Genomic DNA, 19,316 nt, shown 5'->3' with positions numbered 1-19,316 from the left:
AGAGCTTCCTCGGCGTTAAAGTGAACACAGCCCTTTCCAGAGCTCAGATCCAAGGGTGGGCAATGCCAAGAGGGCGCAACACAGAAGGAGCTTGTTCCAAAGCCACGCCTTCCTTCCCGCCCTCTCACCCATCTCCTGCCTCACTGGGTCCCACACATCTTCCGGTTCCTCCTCCACGATCCCATTCCTTCCGGTCGCGCCCCTTCAGCCCTACATTTTTCCGTCCTCCTCATTGGTGAAAAAAACCGAGCCGCCCCCAAGTTGCAGAGAAACGTCGTCCGCATAGTCTTTCCCGGAAATGACGCTAGACCCGCCCCTGAGGAAGTGACAACAGGAGTGCCCTTGACGGGCAGGCCGGCTGGGCTCTGCATCCCTCTACTCGCACTGCCGGGAGGTAGGAGCCCATGCAGGGTGGGGTGAGCCGGGCTGGCGGCGCGTTTCTATGCAGGAAGGCGATCTGCAGGGGGATGCCCCTAGAGGGAGGAGGTGGCCTCGGCAGCTGCACGTCCTGTGCTCCCAGTCTCCCTGTCCCCCACCCTCCCCAACACGTGTCCCTTCTTTGGGCTTCCCTCCGTACACATGCCACCCGCTTCACTTTGGTACCCCATGGCCGGTTCCTATGCCTCTCAGTTCCTCCTTCCGTAGTTGGGAGTCTTCTTCGCTCATTCTTCGACAGCTTCCCTTTCCTTAATTTCCCATGAAAACACTTTTTTAAAAGAGTGACTGATAAAAATTTTACAGGCGGCCTTGGGTTCCAATTAGCTGTACTTTAAAAACTGGCCTACGTTGGGCATGGCACTTAATCTACCTGTTGCCCTGAGTGTGGACGGTATTATAAGGTTTCTTCAGAGTTGATCAGAGAGAGCCAGTGATGTGTGTGGGGTATTGGGCTATACACAGTTGAGCCTTGAGCACTTGAGCCTTGTCCCTCCCTCCATCGACCTTTTATAATTCCACCTCAGCCTTGATTTCTTTTTGGCTGTCAACCCAGTTTTTCTGCCCTTCTATCTTAACGTCTATTCAGTGATGCTGATTCCTTACTCACCTCTAGATATTTTTTTGTTGTCGTGGGGAGGTTTTAGAGACCAGGTTTTATTGTATAGCCCAAACTGACCTTGCCTTATATCCACCTGCCTCGCCTCCCAGGAGGAGGATTGACAGGTGGGCCCCACCACACCTGGCCTTCGAAAATCATATATTACAGTATTTCCATGCATCTTGCTTCCAATTCTGTATGTTCCCAACACCTAATTATTCCAGAATTCTTTGTTTTCCTAGTGTGTTGACTTCCTATTGCGTGCCCCCAGCGCTTCCTACCTCTTTCTCCCACAGATGGCTCAGCGGCTCCTCCTGCGGAGGTTCCTGACCTCAGTCATCTCCAGGAAGCCTCCTCAGGGTGTGTGGGCTTCCCTCACCTCGAAGACCCTGCAGACCCCTCAGTACAATGCTGGTGGTCTAACAGGAATGCCCAGCCCAGCCCGGACAGTACACACCACCAGAGTCTGTTCGACGACCTTTAACGTCCAGGATGGACCTGACTTTCAAGACAGAGTTGTCAACAGTGAGACACCAGTTGTTGTGGACTTTCATGCACAGTGAGTACTGGGGACAGTAAGAGATGGAGGATCTTACTTAAGTATTTATTGAGGGCTCACTATGGCTCTCTACCATGTGTAATGCTTTATCTACATACACTCATTATGAAGACTTTTGAGACCCAGTGCCTGTCCTTAAGTATGCAGTGTGGTAGGAGACAGATGGATAGTCTTCCTAGCACACTAGGAGACATGCTGCCTCATGCCTGCGTCCTGTATCTCAGTGCCCGAAAAGCTCAGAGTCTGCTCCAGTGTGGAGCAACATCATATTTTAACATCGCAACTCACTAAAACTGTGGGAAGGGCTGGGCAAAACATTATCAGTGCCACCATAGCCGTCCCCAAGTACGGATGGGGTGGGCAGGAGGTGTACCTTCTCAGTACTGCAGGAGTGTGTTTTAGAGATATATAAATGCCTGCATTGTAGCCTGGTCTTCATTTCCAGACCTTTACACCAGATTCAACCAAAAAGTCCAAGAACCCGATTGCCATCAGGTTTTCTGGACAAGTCTCACCGATTCTTTTGTTTTCTTCCTGGTCCTTTCTCTGACTCACCTCGTTGCCTTGACCAGGCCAGTGCGTGTCCTTGTCATCTGAGATAAGACCTTGCAGGCTGTCTTTCTAGGTATAGATCTATTAACTGATTGACATTTCCAAATGGGAGTTTTGGGGTAGGGGATAGGGGTCGAGATAGAGTCTTGCCATTTAGCCTAGGTCAGACTTGAACTTCTCTCCTCCTGCCTCCACCTCCTATATATGAGATTACTGGTATGTGCCAGCTCAGAAAAGGAGTGAATGGCCAGGGACCTCTGCCTTCCTGTGATGGTGGGGGGCTTCCGAAGGGATAATCAGTGGGCTAATCCTTCTTTTTTTTTTTTTTTTTTTTAAAGATTTATTTATTTATTATGTGTAAGTACACTGTAGCTGTCTTCAGAGACTCCAGAAGAGGGCGCCAGATCTCNTTACAGATGGTTGTGAGCCACCATGTGGTTGCTGGGATTTGAACTCTGGACCTTCGGAAGAGCAGTCGGGTGCTCTTACCCACTGAGCCATCTCACCAGCCCCGGGCTAATCCTTCTTTTGTCCTACACCAGGTAGTTAATCGCATGGTTCAGCTTTGTTTCATTTAGTGCCAGGGACACGTCCGGTACCACATACAGAGATGATAGCACACTGTCTGCCCTAGGAGAGTTCCTGCTCCCCAGCCAAGGAGGGATCGCTCCAGTGTGATCCTCGGCCGCTGACACAAAGTCAGAGGAAAGTTCGGGAGTGAAAGGGTCACCCAGAGACACTTTGTCTAAAAAAAAAAAAAAAAAATCCCAGGGGCTGGAGAGATGGCTCAGTGGTTAAGAGCACTGACTGCTCTTCCAGAGGTCCTGAGTTCAATTCCCAGCAACCACATGGTGGCTCACCACCATCTGTAATGGGGTCTGATGCCCTCTTCTGGTATGACTGAAGACAGATGCAGTGTACTCGTATACATAAATAAATAAATCAATAAAAACAAAAACAAAAAAACAATTTTAGCGGCTGGAGAGATGGCTCAGTGGTTGAGAGCATTGGCTGCTTTTCCAGAGGACCTGGGTTCAGTTCCCATAACCCATATGGTAGCTCACAAACTGTCTGTATCTCCAGTTCTAGGGGAGCTGACACCCTCACACCAGTGCACATAAATTCAATTTATAAATAAATTTTAAAAAAAGGTTAACTTTTGTTTAGCTGGGCAGTGGTGGTACATACCTTTAATCCCAGCATTCGGGAGGTAAGGACAGGTGGATTTCTGAGTTTGAGGCCAGCCTGGTCTACAGAGAGTTCCAGGACAGCCAGAGCTACACAGAGAAACCCTGCCTTGAAGAACAAAACAAAACAAAAACAATTTCAGCACCTAGGAAGTAGAGACAAGTGGATCTCTGAGTTTGAGGCTAGCTTTGTCTACAAGTCAAGTTCCAACCCAACAAGGGCTACAAAGTGAGACCATGTTCCAAACCACCACCTCCATCCCTCTTCCCCCACCCCCACCCCCCAAAAGAGGAAAGAAAGATTCCTGGCTCTCTTGTTTTATCAAACAAGACTGGGCTTCACTATGTAGCCCAGGCTAGCCTCAACTTCCTGTTCCTCTTTTTTCCTGTCTTGGTTACTTTTTTTTTTGTTGTTGCTATGACAAAATATCCTGACAAAAGAAACCTAAGGGAGAAAAGGAGCTGGCCCACAGTTGCAAGCAGGGTCCATCACAGTGGCAGGGGCTTGGGGCAGCTGGCCATATTGTATCCATAGTGAAGCAAAGGGATGCTGTGCTCAACTCCCCAGCTCCCCCTCCCACCCCCCTCTTTTTTTTTTTTTTTGGTTTTTCGAGACAGGGTTTCTCTGTGTAGCCCTGGCTGTCCTGGAACTCACTCTGTAGACCAGGCTGGCCTCGAACTCAGAAATCCGCCTGCCTCTGCCTCCCGAGTGCTGGGATTAAAGGCATGTGCCACCACGCCCGGCTCTACCCCCCTCTTTTTAAACATTTATTTATCATGTGTGTGCATACATACATGCTTGTACCATGTTATGCATGTGGAGATCGGAGGTTAGCCCTCTGAACTTGACTCTCCCAGCATGTAGGCTCCCAGCGGCAAGCATCCAACTTGCATGCTCACATTCTCCTTCTCAGAATCCTAGCTCAGAGCCACCCACCCACCCACAGCTGGTGGCTCTATCCCACCTTGGTTTACATCATCAGAATAACCCTCCATGGCATGTCCAGAGACCCCTCTCCTGAGTTCAGGAATTACTGGACTGCGCCCCATTGCCAGGCTGTGCTTCTTGCCATCCTGTCATCTGTAAGAACTCCACTTGCCTTGGTTCTGTCGGGGGCTGTCCTCTCTGAAGGTTCTGCCTATCTCTGAGAAGGTTCCAGCACGAAGGCTGGCCGTTGCAGACGCTCCTGGGTTTCCATCCCTTCCATTCCCCCCTCAGAGTCCATGTGGGGCCCGGGGAGGCTCTGGGGAGAAATGTGGAGCAGCGAGCACTCAGGGCTGACTGTCCCTTCTCACCTCTCGAGGTGGTGTGGCCCCTGCAAGATCCTAGGACCGCGGCTAGAGAAGATGGTTGCCAAGCAGCACGGGAAGGTGGTCATGGCCAAAGTGGACATTGACGATCACACAGACCTTGCCATTGAATATGAGGTAGGTGTTGGCAGAGCGTTGCCTCAGGGAAGCCAAGGCGGGTACGCTGTGACCAGTAAGTGACGTGTCTGCTATTGTTCTGGAGCTCTTCAAAGGTCTCGGGGCTTTGCGCGCATGGCTCTGTTGATCCACTGACACCCTCAGGAAGTGGATTATGTGACCACTAGGTCCTCCTCTGTCATTGTTCTTTTGAGATAGGGTTTCATATCATGCAGGCTGTCCTTGAACTCCGGATGCTCTTGCTTCAGCCATTCGAGCGTTAGTGTTACACAAGTGTCCACCATATTTGACTACAAGCCATCCTCTCAAGTCTTCCTGTCCTGTCCACCTCACTGGCATCCAGCCATTGCTTTATGAGCCTTGGCTAACATGCCAGGCATGTGTGATCGAGGTAAGGGGACAGAAGGGGAGACCCTTGTCCCCAGGTGTCCCTTGTTCTGTTGGAAGATGATCATTTTACCCTGAAATGAAAAGTTGTCTGAAAAGAGACACACTGCAGGTTGTTCTGAGGGGGTGGCCAGGACAGGGAAGGTGTCACATTCCAGAGCCTCTGACCTGAATTGTGAGTGAAGGGTGCAGAGAAGAAGAGAGCTGAACACCCAAGTCCTGAAGGAGCCAGAATGGTGCCTTAAGTCTCACTACAAAAACAAGGAAGACAGGAAGGGATTGGCCTGTGTGTGTGGGCATCCTACTCCAGCACAAGACCTGGGGACAGGTGCTGTTGCCTGACGTGCAGGAAGGGGCAGCAGACTATACTGAGCTTGGGCCTGGAGAGATAGCTCAGCAGTTAAGAGCACTGACTCGTGTTCAGGGGACCTTGGTTCAATTCCCCCAGCACTCACATGGCTGTTCACAAACATCCGTAACACCAGCCCCAGGGGATATGGCTCTCTTCAAGCCTCCCCTAGCGTGGCATCCCCAAGGTGTATTTGACATGACATACAGACAAAACACCCACCCACATAAAGGGAAAATAAAGGGGAAATTTCAAAACAAAACAGACTCTGACCACACCAAAGAGCATTCAGGAAAGTGGAGGGGTGGGAGAGATGGCGCAGTGCTTAAGAGCACTGGCTGCTCTTCTGGAGCACCACACTGACCAATCACTCCAGTCCCAGAGGCTCAGACGCCCTCTTCTGGCCTTTGTTGGCAAAATTCCCATACCCATAAACTTTTTTGAAGTTTAAATAAGTAAAAACATTCACATACAGCCAGGCTGTGGTAACTCATACCTCTAATTCTAGCACTCAGGAGGCAGAGGCAGATAGGTCTCTGAGAGTTCAAGGCCAGCCTGGTCTATAGAGCAACAGGCCGAGCTACACAGGGAAACCTGTGTTGAAAAACAAACAAACAAACAAACAAAACATTAAAATAAACAATATCAAAGTTAAAAAACAAGTTTGCAATTTTTTTTTCTTTTTTTTTTTTTTTTTTGGAAAAAGAGCTTTGAGTGTCTGAGGGGCAAGTGGCAAACACATGAGGCTTTTCAGAGCAGTGAGGGCTGAGCCTTCTCTGAAGTTCCCAGCCACAGAACAAACTAAAGGCCACAGCATGTTCCAGCCACAGTGTTTACAGCCGCGGGCAGCAAGTGGAATTTAGCCCGAGGGACGTGGTCCACTCGGTGCTTTCAAGTATGGGCTCCCAGTTCAGAGGCCTTGGCAGTCACGGACACACACTTTGGCTTCCAGTGTTCAGATTTTTGGCTTGGGGACACCCAGCCAATGACGTCTGTGTAAAGTCCAAATTCTGATGGATGCTGTGGAGAGAGGAAATGGGGGGAGGAGAGGAGTGGGGGAGGTCTTTCGTTTTCCTTTTTGTTTTGTTCTTTGATTTGGCCTTTTGAGGGAAAATCTTTTGAAGCTCAGGTTGGCCTTGGCGTCACCACCTAAGAATGGCCTTGCATCTCTGATCCTCTGCCCCCTTCTAAGTGCAGTGCTTACAGGCACGCATCTTCACATCTTTCAGAGGACTCTCGGCTCAGAGGAAGTAACGTGAGAACAGAGACCTGAATGGAGCAGTGAGTGAAGCTTGCGTGTCTCAGGAAAGAGCCCCTAGGCAGGGCAGACAGAGGCCCTGGGCTGGCCACAGACCATGCGAGGTGGGGGGTGGGGGTGGTGCAGTCTCCTGTGGGCCCTGGACCACCACCGCAGTTGAAGAAAGAGAGGTTCTTTGTGGCTATGGGCTGGGGGAAAGGAAGAGCAGGGTTGGGAGGCCCAGTGTCTGGGAGAGCAAACCAAACCGGAACAGGAGCTTCTAGGCGCCGACAGTGACACTCTGTCAGAGCCGAGGTCACACCTGGCTGCCTGGGGACCAGCTCTGCTTCACAGACATGTTTGGTCTGGCTCTCGGAGAGTTTTAAAGAAAAGGAAACGTGAGTGCTGAGATTTAAAACTCGGGACTCGTGCGAGCCAGGCATGGTGGTACATGTCTGTAAGGCCAAGCTGAACATTAAGTCAGCCTGGGGAGAGGTAGCAAGACCTTTTCCCCCAAGAAGAAGTTCTTGGAAAACTCCACCTCTCTTGAAACCCCAAGGCCAGGGTAAAACTTTCCCACCCTCTGGATTGGAGAGGCTGAGAGGAGGGGCAAGCTTTTGCTCAGAATTCAAACACACAGGCTTAATTAACCAGGTTTACCTCCTCAAAAGCATCAGGAGACGCATCCTCTGACCAGAGCCCATGGCGGGAAACGGGTAGACAGTGTGGGTAAAGTTGCCCATCCCTTGAGCTGGACGGAGAGCGGGATGATGAGTCGAAGGGAGGAAATAAGGCTGCCTGGGGCAGAAGAGAGGAAATGCATGCTGGGAAGACAGGGCTTCCTATAAGTGCTGCTGATGTAAGGTCATCCTTGAGACTTTATATATAGCACAGGTCACTCTGGGCCTTGGGTAGAGGGAGTCACTGCTTTTTAAGCCCTCCCACCCATGGCTCAGTCAGTGGGGGTGGGGGCTGAGGGGGGACAGGGCCTTCAACCTTTGAGACACCCTTGGCTTTCCCCGGCTTACCCATTCACACCCAAGGCCCTAGCAGGTGTGAATATTTGGCCTTCTGGTAAGAACTCAGGACTGGAACCACACAGGGACACGGGGCATGGGTCAACCTACGATTTCCAGGCCACCTCCCGGGACCTCCAGGTGCTCCCACGATGGCCTCAGCATTAGCATCAGCATCATGTGTTTGGCAGAAAGCTGCAGACTAGCCACCCACGTGCCAGAGCTTGGGAACTAGTACCGCACAAAGCAGACTTCCACCAGCAGGGGTCCCGTGGGTCCCACGGGTAACTGGAGTTCCCAGCACCGGAACTCCTCCTCCGTTCCAGTGAGACCGGGATGGGATGAGTGGGCAGCCTGTGATGAGGAAGGGGAAGGGGTCCTTTGGGACCCTTACCCTCTGCCTGCCCACTGTCCACACAGTGCCCGGGTTACACAGAAAGGCCCCTGCACCAGCTTGCATCTCCTCCTCTCGGCCTCCTTGTTTTGTCAAGCCCTGAGCTGGGGGGCCACTGAGGTCCCATGAATCCCAACAGGGTTATCCTGTCTCCTCTTTGCCCTCCCTTCCCTTGTACCTAGCCTTTCTAAAGAGAAGCCAAGAAGGAAGTTGCCACCAAGTGATCCCCAGCCCCCCTGGGATGACTCCTACAAGGTCTCAAGCCCTCTCCCAGATGTGTGGGCAAGCTTGTCAGAATTGCTCAAAGCAGTTCTTAGAGCCAGCTCTTTCCCAAGCCCTCCTGACCCCTCATCCGTCCTCCACTACCCCAGGACTGTACTGAAGGAGGAGGAGGGAAAGTCCTGGGGGTTCCCCGACAGCCCCCACTCCTATTCTGCATAGTCTCATCTTGGGGAGCCCAAGGCTTTCACTCTGTCTCTCTCCTGACCACTGAGACCTTGCCAGTTGCTGGGGACAAGTAGGGAGGGAGCAGTTGTTTTTCCTTTTTACTGTGTATACCCCTATAGTCAAGTCACTGCTGTCCCCTTCAGCTCCTCTCTCAGCCTTGCACTTGAAGGTGTGATCCTTTCGTGCAGGAGAACAAGCGGAGACTCCTGTAAACTGATCACTGTTGCTCCTATGGCTCATCTGAAACTTTTTTTTTTTTTAAGATTTATTTATTTATTACATGTAAGTACACTGTAGCTATCTTCAGACACACCAGAAGAGGGAGTCAGATCTTGTTACAGATGGTTGTGAGCCACCATGTGGTTACCAGGATTTGAACTAAGGACCTTTGGAAGAGCAGTTGGGTGCTCTTACCTGCTGAGCCATCTCACCAGCCCACGTCTGAAACTTTTATTTATTGTTATTTCTTCTTCTCTTCCACCTCTTTTTTTTTTTTTTTTTTTTTTTTGGAAAAGGGAGGGGTGGGGTTTGTCATGTTCTGTGTGATCCAGACTGGACCCAAGCCCAGAAGAGTATACCACCGCTCCTAGCTTAAAATGGGATGAACCTGAGGGCTTTGCTTGGTACATGGTCATGCTACCAACCGATCCATGTCCACAGCCTGGTTTATCTTTTTGTTTGGGTTGTTTTTCTTTTTACTATGTATACCCCTATAGACAAATCACTAACTAGTTTAAAACTATGTGCTATTTTAATCCTTCCTACTTCCCCTGTTTGGAAATAAGTGCCTCTCAATGCTGAGCGTGGTCTGTATGTGTGTGGGGTCAGAGGACAACTTGTGGCCATTGGTTCTCTCCATTACGTGGGTTTCGGTGATTGGGCTCAGGCTGTCTGGCTTTGTGACGCGTGCTTCTACCTACCCAGTGACCTCCCTGGTCCTCCTGGAATATTTGTCCTTTCTTTTCCTTCCCATGTTTCATTTGTGCACAATGCGTGGCTATGCTTGTGTGGAGTCTGTGTGCATACTCCCGTGCATCCATGTAGAGGTCCCAGGTCGACGCTGGGAACCACCCTCATCACCTGTCCGTGGAGGAAGGTCTCTAACCCAGGGCTTGCTAGCCAGGTCGCTGTAAGGATCCTTTGTCTCTGCCCTCTGAGGTTGAATCAACAAACCACATCTACCATTTATGGAATTCTCAAAGAGCAGACTCTGGGACTTGAGGGCGTATGCCAAAAGCCCCGGGTTTCTTCCTGAAGAGGGGGAAATAAAAAGAAGATTATGACCCAAGAGTTTCAGGAAGGATGTAAATTCGTCATTCCTAAATGGCTGTGTGTACAGGCGTGTGTGTGTGTGTGTGTGTGTGTGTGTGTGTGTGTTGTGTGTGTGTAGTAGGTGCCTGGGCACATGCAGCCTTAAAGGTGCTGTTGGGTGTGTTCGTTGTTTGCTCTCCAGTTTATTTATTGAGGCAGGGTCCCTCAGTTGAGCCCAGAGCTCACGGATCAGCTTCTCTGCATCTGGAGTGCTGGGAATGTAGGTGGTCACCATACCCACCCAATATTCCGTGGGTGTTAGGATCCAAACTCTGGTCTTCATAGCTGCATGGCACCCGAGCCATCTCTCCAGCCCCATTCTGCACAGTTTTAGGATGACACGCATGAGTCTGTTTTCTCCTTCAGCTGTGTGGGACCAGTGACTTAAAGTCAGGCCATCAGGCGTGGTTGGTGCCTTTACCCACTAAGCCATCTTTTCAACCCTGCTTTGTTAGTTAAATAATGGGCTTGGGTTTTTCAAGACAGGGTTTCTCTATTTCCTAGCTGCTCTGGAACTGACTCTATAGACCAGGCTGGCTTTGAGCTTAGAGATCTCTGTGCCTCTGCCTCCTGAGTGCTGGGATTAAAGGTGGCATGCCTGACAATAATGGTTTTCCTGAGAACGCTCTTATATTCGCTTTTACAAGACTTGCTTTGACGTTTTTCATTTAAAGCATGGTGTCGTTGGATGCGTCTCTGAATTGCCTTTACCCTGCTGGAGTCTCCTTTCCCTCTGCCTCTTACCCTTCACTCTCCGGCAGAAGCAAAGCCAAACAACAGACCGTGTTTCCTGTTTGGAATCCCTGCTTAACTTTCTGAGTCCTCTTGAAATTGGTGCTTTGAGCCCCAGTCTTCTCATATCTAAAATAATGGCATAGGAGGGTTAGGATGTCATTCTTGCGGTGACAGCACCACGTGCAAAAATAATAAAAATGGACCAACCTAGGCGTCAGCATTCTATGTGCTTGCTTATATGTATGTAGCTAGGATCTTCCATGACATTTAAAACATCCTCCGCACTGTGCTCCTCAGCCACAGAGGTCACCAGCTTCCTGTGGTACCTGCTGTCCTGACCTTTGATGGTCTCCTAGCAGAGTTGCTAGCGGGTATGTTAGGGTGAGACCCGAGTTATTGCAGGATTCGTGTTCCAGGCTAGGAGGCTCCAGTGGCTTCTTGGAGCAGGACAGCCAGCATGTCTGAGCATGCCCTTTCCCCAGCTCTTGATTCCTGTTGTCCTGCCAGAAGTGCAAAGGTGTGCCTCATCGATGTCTCTGTGTTCCCAACACTTTTAAGATTTATTTATTATATGTAAGTACACTGTTGCTGTCTTCAGAGACACCAGAAGAGGGCATCAGATCTCATTACGGATGGTTGTGAGCCATCGTGTGGTTGCTGGGATTTGAACTCAGGACCTTCGGAAGAGCAGTCAGTGCTCTTAACCACTGAGACAAGGGCTATGTACAAGGGCCCATGCATTATCGCTGATGGTCTGTCCTAAGCCCCGAGCCTCCATGATTGCACAGCAGAAGCCTTGGCCTCCTGTCGTCGCCCAGATGCCCCTCTAGAAACGGTGTTCTGGAGCCCACAGCTGCGTGTGCTGCTCAGACTTAGGAGGAAGCCCTCGATGAGTAGTGACCAGGCCTCAAATGTCATGGACACTAGCCTGGTCTCTGTGTGTCCCAGCACACTCAGAGGTTTGCACACACAGCACAACCGTAGTGGAGGGAAACTCCATCCACTCTCGGAGAGGAGAGGCTTGCTTAGGCAAGCCAAAGGGACCGGACAAAGGGAAGCTCCTTATTTTGTTTTAGGGTTTGGGATGGAACCCCCGGCCCCATGCCTACTAGGAAAGTACTCTACCATCGAGCCACACCGCCAACCCTAAGCCACATCTTAAAAATGGAATATTTATTTTAAGGGATAGTATGTTTCAGCCAAGTTAAAAGCTAGTGGTTGAGCTTGCATCCCTTTAATTAAGCTGCCAGCTTCCAGGTGTTGCAGCTCATTCACCAGCCACTAGATGGCGCACGAACACACTTAACGGGGTTTCCTGGTGCCTCTTTTGCTGGTCCCTGCCTTTTCTTGGAGATACTGCAAGCCTGATGCTGGGCTGTTAATGCCACCACCTGTGCCAGAGTCTGACAAGAGCCCGCAGGAAGGCTGTGACTGGGGACACTCATGGTCAGCACAGTTCCTGGTGCTGGCACATATCCTGTGCCACCCACATCACCCCCAGGACCGTCCTTAAAGGGACCAGAGATACCAAAAAAAAAAAAAAAAAAAAAAAAAAAAAAAAAAAAAAAAAAAAAAACATTCAAATCAAGGACTGTGTCCTCTGTGCTGTGCTTTTCTCATTAGGACCTGTCACATGATGGGCAAGGACTGCAGGATGGGGCCCAGTGGCCTTCACTTCTCTCTTCGGCCCACTCTGATCATCATCTCAGTCTGGCCTCTGAGATGACTCACCCCACAGCCCTCAGGCTGTGTGAAGACCTGGTGGGTTTCTGGGCATCACTCTTGTTGCTTTCTAGTTAACTTGTAAGCTAGGTCCCCGTTCATCTTACTGTGTATACAGGTTCTCAAATACCAAGCACTGGGCAGCCCACCGTGCCAGGATTTTTTTTTTTTTCTTTAAGATTTATTTATTTATTTTTATTTATATGAGTACCCTGTAGCTGTCTTCAAATACACCAGTAGAGGGCATCGAATTCCATTACAGATGGTTGTGAGGCACCATGTGGTTGCTGGGAATTGAACTCAGAACCTCTGGAAGAGTAGACAGTGCTCTTAACCATTGAGCCCTCTCTCCAGCCCCAGGATTTCAATATACATAAAATCCTCACATACATTTCGTGTAATCTGTCTGAGTCTCCAGAGCTGTGGAAGCAGTGCCTCACGGAGCAGGAGTGCCCCTTTCCCTCTGCCAGCCCGAATTAAAGCCTCCAATCACATAGGACTCTCCCCATCCACTCTGTGCATGTTAGCTGTAGCCCACCAAGGTGGTCCTGGGCAGGTCAAGCTCCACCATACCCACAGTGTGCCCTGCGCCCTGTGCCATCCTAGCACGTGTCTCTTGGCATTCCTGTATTCAACTGAAAACATTGTCGGTGTCTCCACAAGCCGAGATTTGAGGTACTAAAGGGCTCACCAGGTTCCCCCAGGGTAGGAGTGAGGTTGGGTTGCCCAGTCCTGGAGCTGGCATCCCCGACCCCTGAGCTCTGTCTCAAGCATTCAAAGTAAACCATGCATGGCCAGGACCCAGAGATAGGCCGTGAGGCTTGGGAAGCAGCCTGGCCCACAGCACACAACACACACACACACACACACACACACACACACACACACGGGCTGCCTTCATCCTGTCAGTCCAGCCAAGCCGCTGGATCATCAAGTCAGTCCTGTGGTCCAGGGAGGAGGAGGATGCTGGGAACTTGCAGTAGAAGAAGCTCTAATGGATGGGTCTCCTCCAGGCGCCGCACCAAGCAAAGACCCCACTTCCTTTGGCCCTTCCTGTGACCTTGGCCTTCTCCACAGAGGCTTAGGGAAGATGCACGAGAGACAGGTCAACTCCAAGTGATTGACCCTGTGATTCCCTCACCCAGGTGTCAGCTGTGCCTACCGTGCTGGCCATCAAGAACGGGGACGTGGTGGACAAGTTTGTGGGGATCAAGGACGAGGACCAGCTAGAAGCCTTCCTGAAGAAGCTGATTGGCTGATGAGCAGGGAGGAGGCCTGGCTACCCTTGCCTGCTGGAAGTCTGTTTTGGGGAGGAGCCTAGTAGAACTCCCAGCCCTCAGCTGTCATCCTTCCTGCCCTGCCCCTCTGTTTTGTCCTGGTGGGTCTTGCCTGTGACAGCAGACCCTCCAAACCTAGGAGCTACCAGCACTTCAGAGCCAGCCCTCAGCCGGGGTGGCCAGGAGAGGGCCAATGCTACCGCTGGTGTGGGGGGCATTCTTGTGCACCTCCTACTGTCTGCTCCTCCTGTGCACCTACTGTGTGCTTCTTCCGGGGCTTGTTGCTATTCCCCTAGATGCTGGAGAAAGCCTGGACCAGCCTGTAGCCTGACCGCACTGATGGTCGCCCAGTCCCCATCTCCGTGGCCCTCTGAAGCCCCAGCCCCCACACATCAGCCCTGACCGCACTGATGGTCGCCCAGTCCCCATCTCCGTGGCCCTCTGAAGCCCCAGCCCCCACACATCAGCCTCTGACCGCACTGATGGTCGCCCAGTCCCCATCTCCGTGGCCCTCTGAAGCCCCAGCCCCCACACATCAGCCTCTAGCACATCTCCTCTCCTGCCTCTGCTTGAAAAGGAAACCAGAAGCCGAACAAGTGAGAGTAATGGATAATTCTCTCATTCTTTTTGTAGGTCTCTAATAAAGAACTTTGTGTGGCCCTTCTTCCTCTTGCTGTGAAGAACAGAGCCCACCCCATAACCTAAATCTGTCCCTTCTATTCCTTGTTCCCTCCCTGAGTTAGCTGGGCCTTGGTTCTGGGTCCCTGAGCAGGAGGAGGAGCTGTGAACAAGTCAGACCAATAAAACCAGCTTTGCACTGCCACTGGCTGCTGTTCTGTGGGCACTGAGCACTTGGGATGGACGGGTATTCCCAGGCCCACCACTGTCCCCAGTTCCTCTTGGGTTCTCCACCCCTCTCGTGATTTGTGTTGCCGTTCTTCATGGCTCCTGGTTTGGGTGTGCCATCAATAGACATCCTCTCTAAGGTCCAGAAGTGGTTGTGCTGTTTCCCAAAATGCAGACAAGGGCTTAAGGAGTGCAGCCTGGGCTCTAGCCAAAGGGGTTGTCTCAGAGACCTGGATTCCCTCAGCCTTTTGGGACCTTCTGCCTGGACTGGTTTCTGGCCCCTCCTGGCTGGGTGGCACTTCTTCCCATGTATGCCCACAGGAAGGTCTAGTCTTTGGGACCGGACCCTCCACCCATCCTGTTCCCTCTCTAGCTGCTCCCTTGTCTACAGAGTGCCAAGCTGCCCAACCAAGAAAGCCCAGCCCGTCGCTCTCCCAGGGGTAAGGGGACACTGTCACTTGATGATGCCTGTTTTCAGCAAGTCCCCAGTCCTTGATGGCAGAGGGCTCTCATGCCCCCTGAACTGAGTTTGCAGCGTCCTTTGGTGTGTGCAGCCCTCACAATGACATATATTTTTCCATTATCACTTTCTGAGAGATGGGCATCCACCTGAGGACAAACAAAAAGGCTTGGTGAAACAGAAGCTGGCCTAGCAACTGTTCTGCGGAGACCACAAGCAAGGTGAATGACAGCCTTTGGTCAGGGGAGCCCCTCCTGAGTACCGGGCGTGGTCAGTGTCTTCATTCGCGGTAGCCTCCAAGAAGTACATTAGGGTCAGAGGTTACAGAGCATGGCCAAGGCCACAAGGCTCACCCCAGTGGCCAGGCATTTGTCTTCCTTGCCCTCCTGTTGTTTTGAGACAGTCTCATGTACACCCTGCTAGCCTTGAGCTTGCTAAGGATGACCTTGAACTCCTGATCGCCCCTCCTCTCCCCCCCCCTGGAGTTTTAGGGTTACAGGCATGTACCACCAACCCTAGTTTTATGCAGTGCTGGGGATTGAACCCAGGTCTTCATACAGGATAAGCAAGGATTCTACCAACGGAGCTATATTCCTAGCCCCCATTACTATATAAAATGTATAGCTTTCATGTCACAAGTCAAGAAGGAGCGTGGGCCTGTTTTACAAAAGACTGACCCAGCTGAGTTGAGTAACTTCGGATACTCCATAAGGAAGGAGGTGTGTCCAAAACTCAGAGTCTGCCCTACTGTACCCCACTGCCACCCCTTAAAAGGTCCCGTTCGCCAAGCACTTTAACATACATTACCTCACTTGATTCCACTCCGATGAGGCAAGGATCATTTCCGTATATAAGCAAAGGATCCAGTTCGGAGAAATGGGCCTGCCCAAGGTCACATCTCAAAACTGACTGGCTGATGATACAAACCCAGGTGGGAGTATGACGCCTAGAGATGTGGAAGGCCTGGCCGAGGGCAGGAACCAAGTTACCCCTCCTTAGAAGGTGCTTCCACGGGCAAGGTGAGCCCGGGACGAGAGACGCAGCTGTCCCACGTTGGCAGCCTTCGCCGGTGATGATCCGTGAGTCACCGGCTGTGAGCACAGAGTGCACTAGGTGAGCTACCTAACTCTGGGTGCTGACCTCACCAGGGATGTGGCAGTCCCATGGTGGCCTCAGAGCACCCATGGGGCTTCAGGGTTATGAATCTGGGGGTGGGCAACCCAGGTGCAGTGTGGAGAAAGACAAACTTTTCACTTTGCTTATTGACTTAAGAGTCTTATCCTAGAACTCCAGGTGGTCCCCCTACCTCCCCTGAGTGCGAGAATTACAAGTATACACCACCATGCTTGATGATACTACTGAAGGCCTTTTATCACCAGGTGGGAAGCCTGTGAGAGACAAAGAACCACAGGCTCCCCTGCACACCGAGCCAGGCGCTGCCTGCCTGCCTGCCTGTGGCTGCTGAGGCTGGCCCAGGGGGCCGGAAGCAGAGATGGAAACACCTTAACCTACTTCCTGCAACTAGACCCTGCAGGCAAGCAGGAGCCTCCCTGAGTCACAGGAGACTGAGCACAGAGGGGGCTGCAGGAAATGCAGAGACAGCATTCCCCAGGGAAGGCCAGCCACCAGGAACCTTGGCATTTAGCAGAGGTCACGAACAGACTCCTCTTACTGCATGTCTGTAAATGGGAACCTGACCTTGCACGCACATTCAGCAGCACGTACTCTACCATTGAGTCCCAGTTAACTAAGTCCCTTCTAGTGTTCAGTACTGAAAGGAGACTGACTGGCTGTGCTAACTAGAAGCTTGCATTCCTAAGACCCCAGAGGAGGCTGCTTGTCACCCCTGTGCTGGTGTTGGAGCACACGGGCAGCTTTCGGGTACCATCCAACCTCCCTCCTGAGTGCACAGGGAAGGATAGACTAGGACTGAGTCCCAGCGCTCTGACTCTGTATCCCAGTGGCTGTCGGCAAGGTGAGTGTAGAGGTCACTGCGTTTCCATGGAAATGGCCTCCAGGCCCAGACCTGGAAGGTTCAAAGGATGTTGACAATGTCTCCATAGTCGCTCTTACCAGAAGCCTCTGCCTGGCCAGGGGATCAGGGACCTACTCACCCCCTGCCGTGGCTACCAGGGGACGGCTTTCCCAGAAAGTGAGGGCTGTTTTGGCCAGGCTGCGGAAATTCCTGTCCTGTGGGCCCTGGGCAGGCAGGGTCCAGAGAACAATGTCAGGGCCATGTCCTCATTGGACAGGATGCTAGGCAGCAAGCAAGGCTTCCAGGCATTCTCCTGTGGTTCCTCACCAATGCCTAGAGCACCGGCTATTAGCCAAATAGGAATATCACCTCCAACAGGTCACTCCTCCGTAGTGCAGGAAGAATCAGGTCCTGATCAAATCCTTCCCTTGTACATGCACACAGCCTTAGGTCAGCCCACTTACTGGGAGATGATGAGTCTTGCATCAGAAAAATGGAGGTGCTGACAATGGCCTGCACCCTCTCAGTGATGTGGCCAGTGCCATCTTACCCAGTCCTCACAATATCCTCCAACACCACGATGTGGATGGTTGTTATCGCCATTTTACAGATACTCACCAGACAGATTGCTTTCCCTGTAGAGCAAGGCTCTCACCATGCTGTGACCCAAATCCACCCCTGTAAATTGGGGTTCATAACAGTGCTGATTAAGGATCTGGGTAGGATTAGGGGACATAGCAGATTTAAATACTCGCTCACTCAGCAAGAGCTTAAGAAGTGTTAGGTATTAAGAAAAATAGAATAAAATAGAGAAAAATAAAAGATAGATGATAGATTGATAGAAAGGTAGGTAGGTGATGGGGAGAGAGAGAAGAAGAAGGAGGAGGAGGAGGAGAAGGAGAAGAAGGAGAAGAAGTTAGGTAAACCTTCCTCTCCCTGGCTCTCCCTGGCTCTCCCTGGCTCTCCCTGGCTCTCCCTGCTCCATGCCTAGCCCAGGCTACTGGTCTTCCATTGGACTTTGCGTCCTCCCTGATCTCTGACACTGCCTCCTCTGCCCTGGACTCCAGCAGCCCCGGAGAGCCAGAGGTGACCTCACCCCTGGAGAATGCTTAGTGGAATTCACCCTGAGTCCTTAATTTGCCACACCTCCCCCCAGCTCTGATTGCCTTCTGTTGACACCCAGCAGGAGTGTCTGAGAGGTGGGTCAGGGCCCTACCTGCAGCCAGTCTACTGGGTAAACACAGCTAAGTGGTTGTCTCCTCTGGCCCACTGCCTTCCTCCACCTCCTATGGGTCTCTTGGTGCCCACAGGGCCAAGCTTTCCCTCTGCATCTTAACATGCCCATCTGAGCTCACAGCTTCTGTTCCTGTTTCATACATGCAGAGACCCTGACCCAGGGAAGTGGTGTGGTGTGCAAGTGACTCCCTGGGCTTCCTGCTGCAAATTAGAAAACGCTAGCACTAGAAAAATGGCACAATGATAGTGCACCTCTTTAATCCCAGGACTTGGGGGACAGAGAGAGGTAGGAGGATCTCTGAGTTTGAAGCCAGCTGGCCTACAAAGTTCCAGGACAGCCAGGGCTCCATAGAGAAACCCTGTCTTGAAAAATCAAAAAAGGGCCGGGGAGTGGTGGTGCACACCTTTAATTCCAGCACTTGGGAGGCATAGGTAGGTGGATTTCTGAGTTTGAGGCCAGCCTGGTCTACAGAGTGAGTTCCAAGACAGCCAGGGCTACACAGAGAAACCCTGTCTCGGGGGAAAAAAAAAAAAGAAGAAGAAAGAAAGAAAGAAAGAAAGAAAGAAAGAAAGAAAGAAAGAAAGAAAGAAAGAAAGAAAGAAAGAAAGGAAAAGAAAAAGAAAAATCAAAAAAGAAAAAAGAAAGAAGGAAAGGAAAAGGAAGAAAGGAGGGAGGGAGAGAGGGAGGGAGGAAGAAAACATGCTCCCAGGAGAAATGGGAGCCAAATGGGGTCCTACCCAAGAAGGCAGGCTGGATGGTACCTCAAAGTTCCATTCCCCTGCTCCCAACTTGCCACCCTCCCTCATTACCAGTGGTCCATCTCTGAAAGGAGCTGGACCCCTCCTCCTGATTGGCAATTGACCTGAGCAGATTGTTGCTGCCTTAGAATGTTAGCACATGTGCAGTTAGCTATACAGTAAACCCCTGGGAAAGGCTCTGTCCTCCTGGGTATGAGGCATACGTCATCCTGTGTCACTATGGCTAAACCCCACACACAGGGCACGAGGCAGACTGGAGAGAGAGTGTTTGCTCCAGGAGCAGCCTCGGTTGCTTCTGAGGTCTGTGTCCTTGGCCAGTATATGACTGCTTTCTTGCTATGACTTCATGTGGATATTTTCCCCCTGTGCACAGGTACATCTCTATTACTTTTTTTTTTTTTTT

At 51.3% G+C, this 19,316-nt stretch overlaps 1 protein-coding gene across 2 annotated transcripts; it reads left to right on the top strand.

Annotated features, from left to right (window-relative positions):
• The first annotated feature begins 289 nt into the window (after positions 1-289).
• Positions 290-14,460, top strand: Txn2 (thioredoxin 2). Of its 2 annotated transcripts, XM_021183901.2 has the most exons (5): positions 290-394; positions 1,333-1,595; positions 4,639-4,762; positions 12,262-12,399; positions 13,506-14,460. In XM_021183901.2, exons 2-5 carry the CDS (start codon positions 1,333-1,335, stop codon positions 13,617-13,619), a joined length of 639 nt encoding a protein of 212 aa, XP_021039560.1. In that variant the 5' UTR covers positions 290-394; the 3' UTR covers positions 13,620-14,460. The 2 variants fall into 2 exon arrangements, with proteins under 2 accessions (XP_021039560.1, XP_021039561.1); XM_021183902.2 differs by lacking the exon at positions 12,262-12,399 and having other exon boundaries at positions 291-394.
• The last annotated feature ends 4,856 nt before the right edge of the window (positions 14,461-19,316 follow it).

The sequence above is a fragment of the Mus caroli genome, chromosome 15 (assembly GCF_900094665.2).
Source record: "Mus caroli chromosome 15, CAROLI_EIJ_v1.1, whole genome shotgun sequence".
Lineage (NCBI taxonomy): Eukaryota > Metazoa > Chordata > Mammalia > Rodentia > Muridae > Mus > Mus caroli.
The sequence above is the reverse complement of the archived record's forward strand: the minus strand, read 5'-3'. Positions and strand labels throughout refer to the sequence as shown.

Coding starts and splice junctions, on each gene's coding strand:
- Txn2 (XM_021183901.2), top strand. CDS start 1,333: ATGGCTCAGCGGCTCCTCCTGCGGAGGTTCCTGACCTCAGTCATCTCC. Junction 1,596..4,638: donor GTTGTGGACTTTCATGCACA/GTGAGTACTGGG, acceptor TCACCTCTCGAG/GTGGTGTGGCCCCTGCAAGA. Junction 12,400..13,505: donor TCAGGCTGTGTGAAGACCTG/GTGGGTTTCTGG, acceptor TCCCTCACCCAG/GTGTCAGCTGTGCCTACCGT.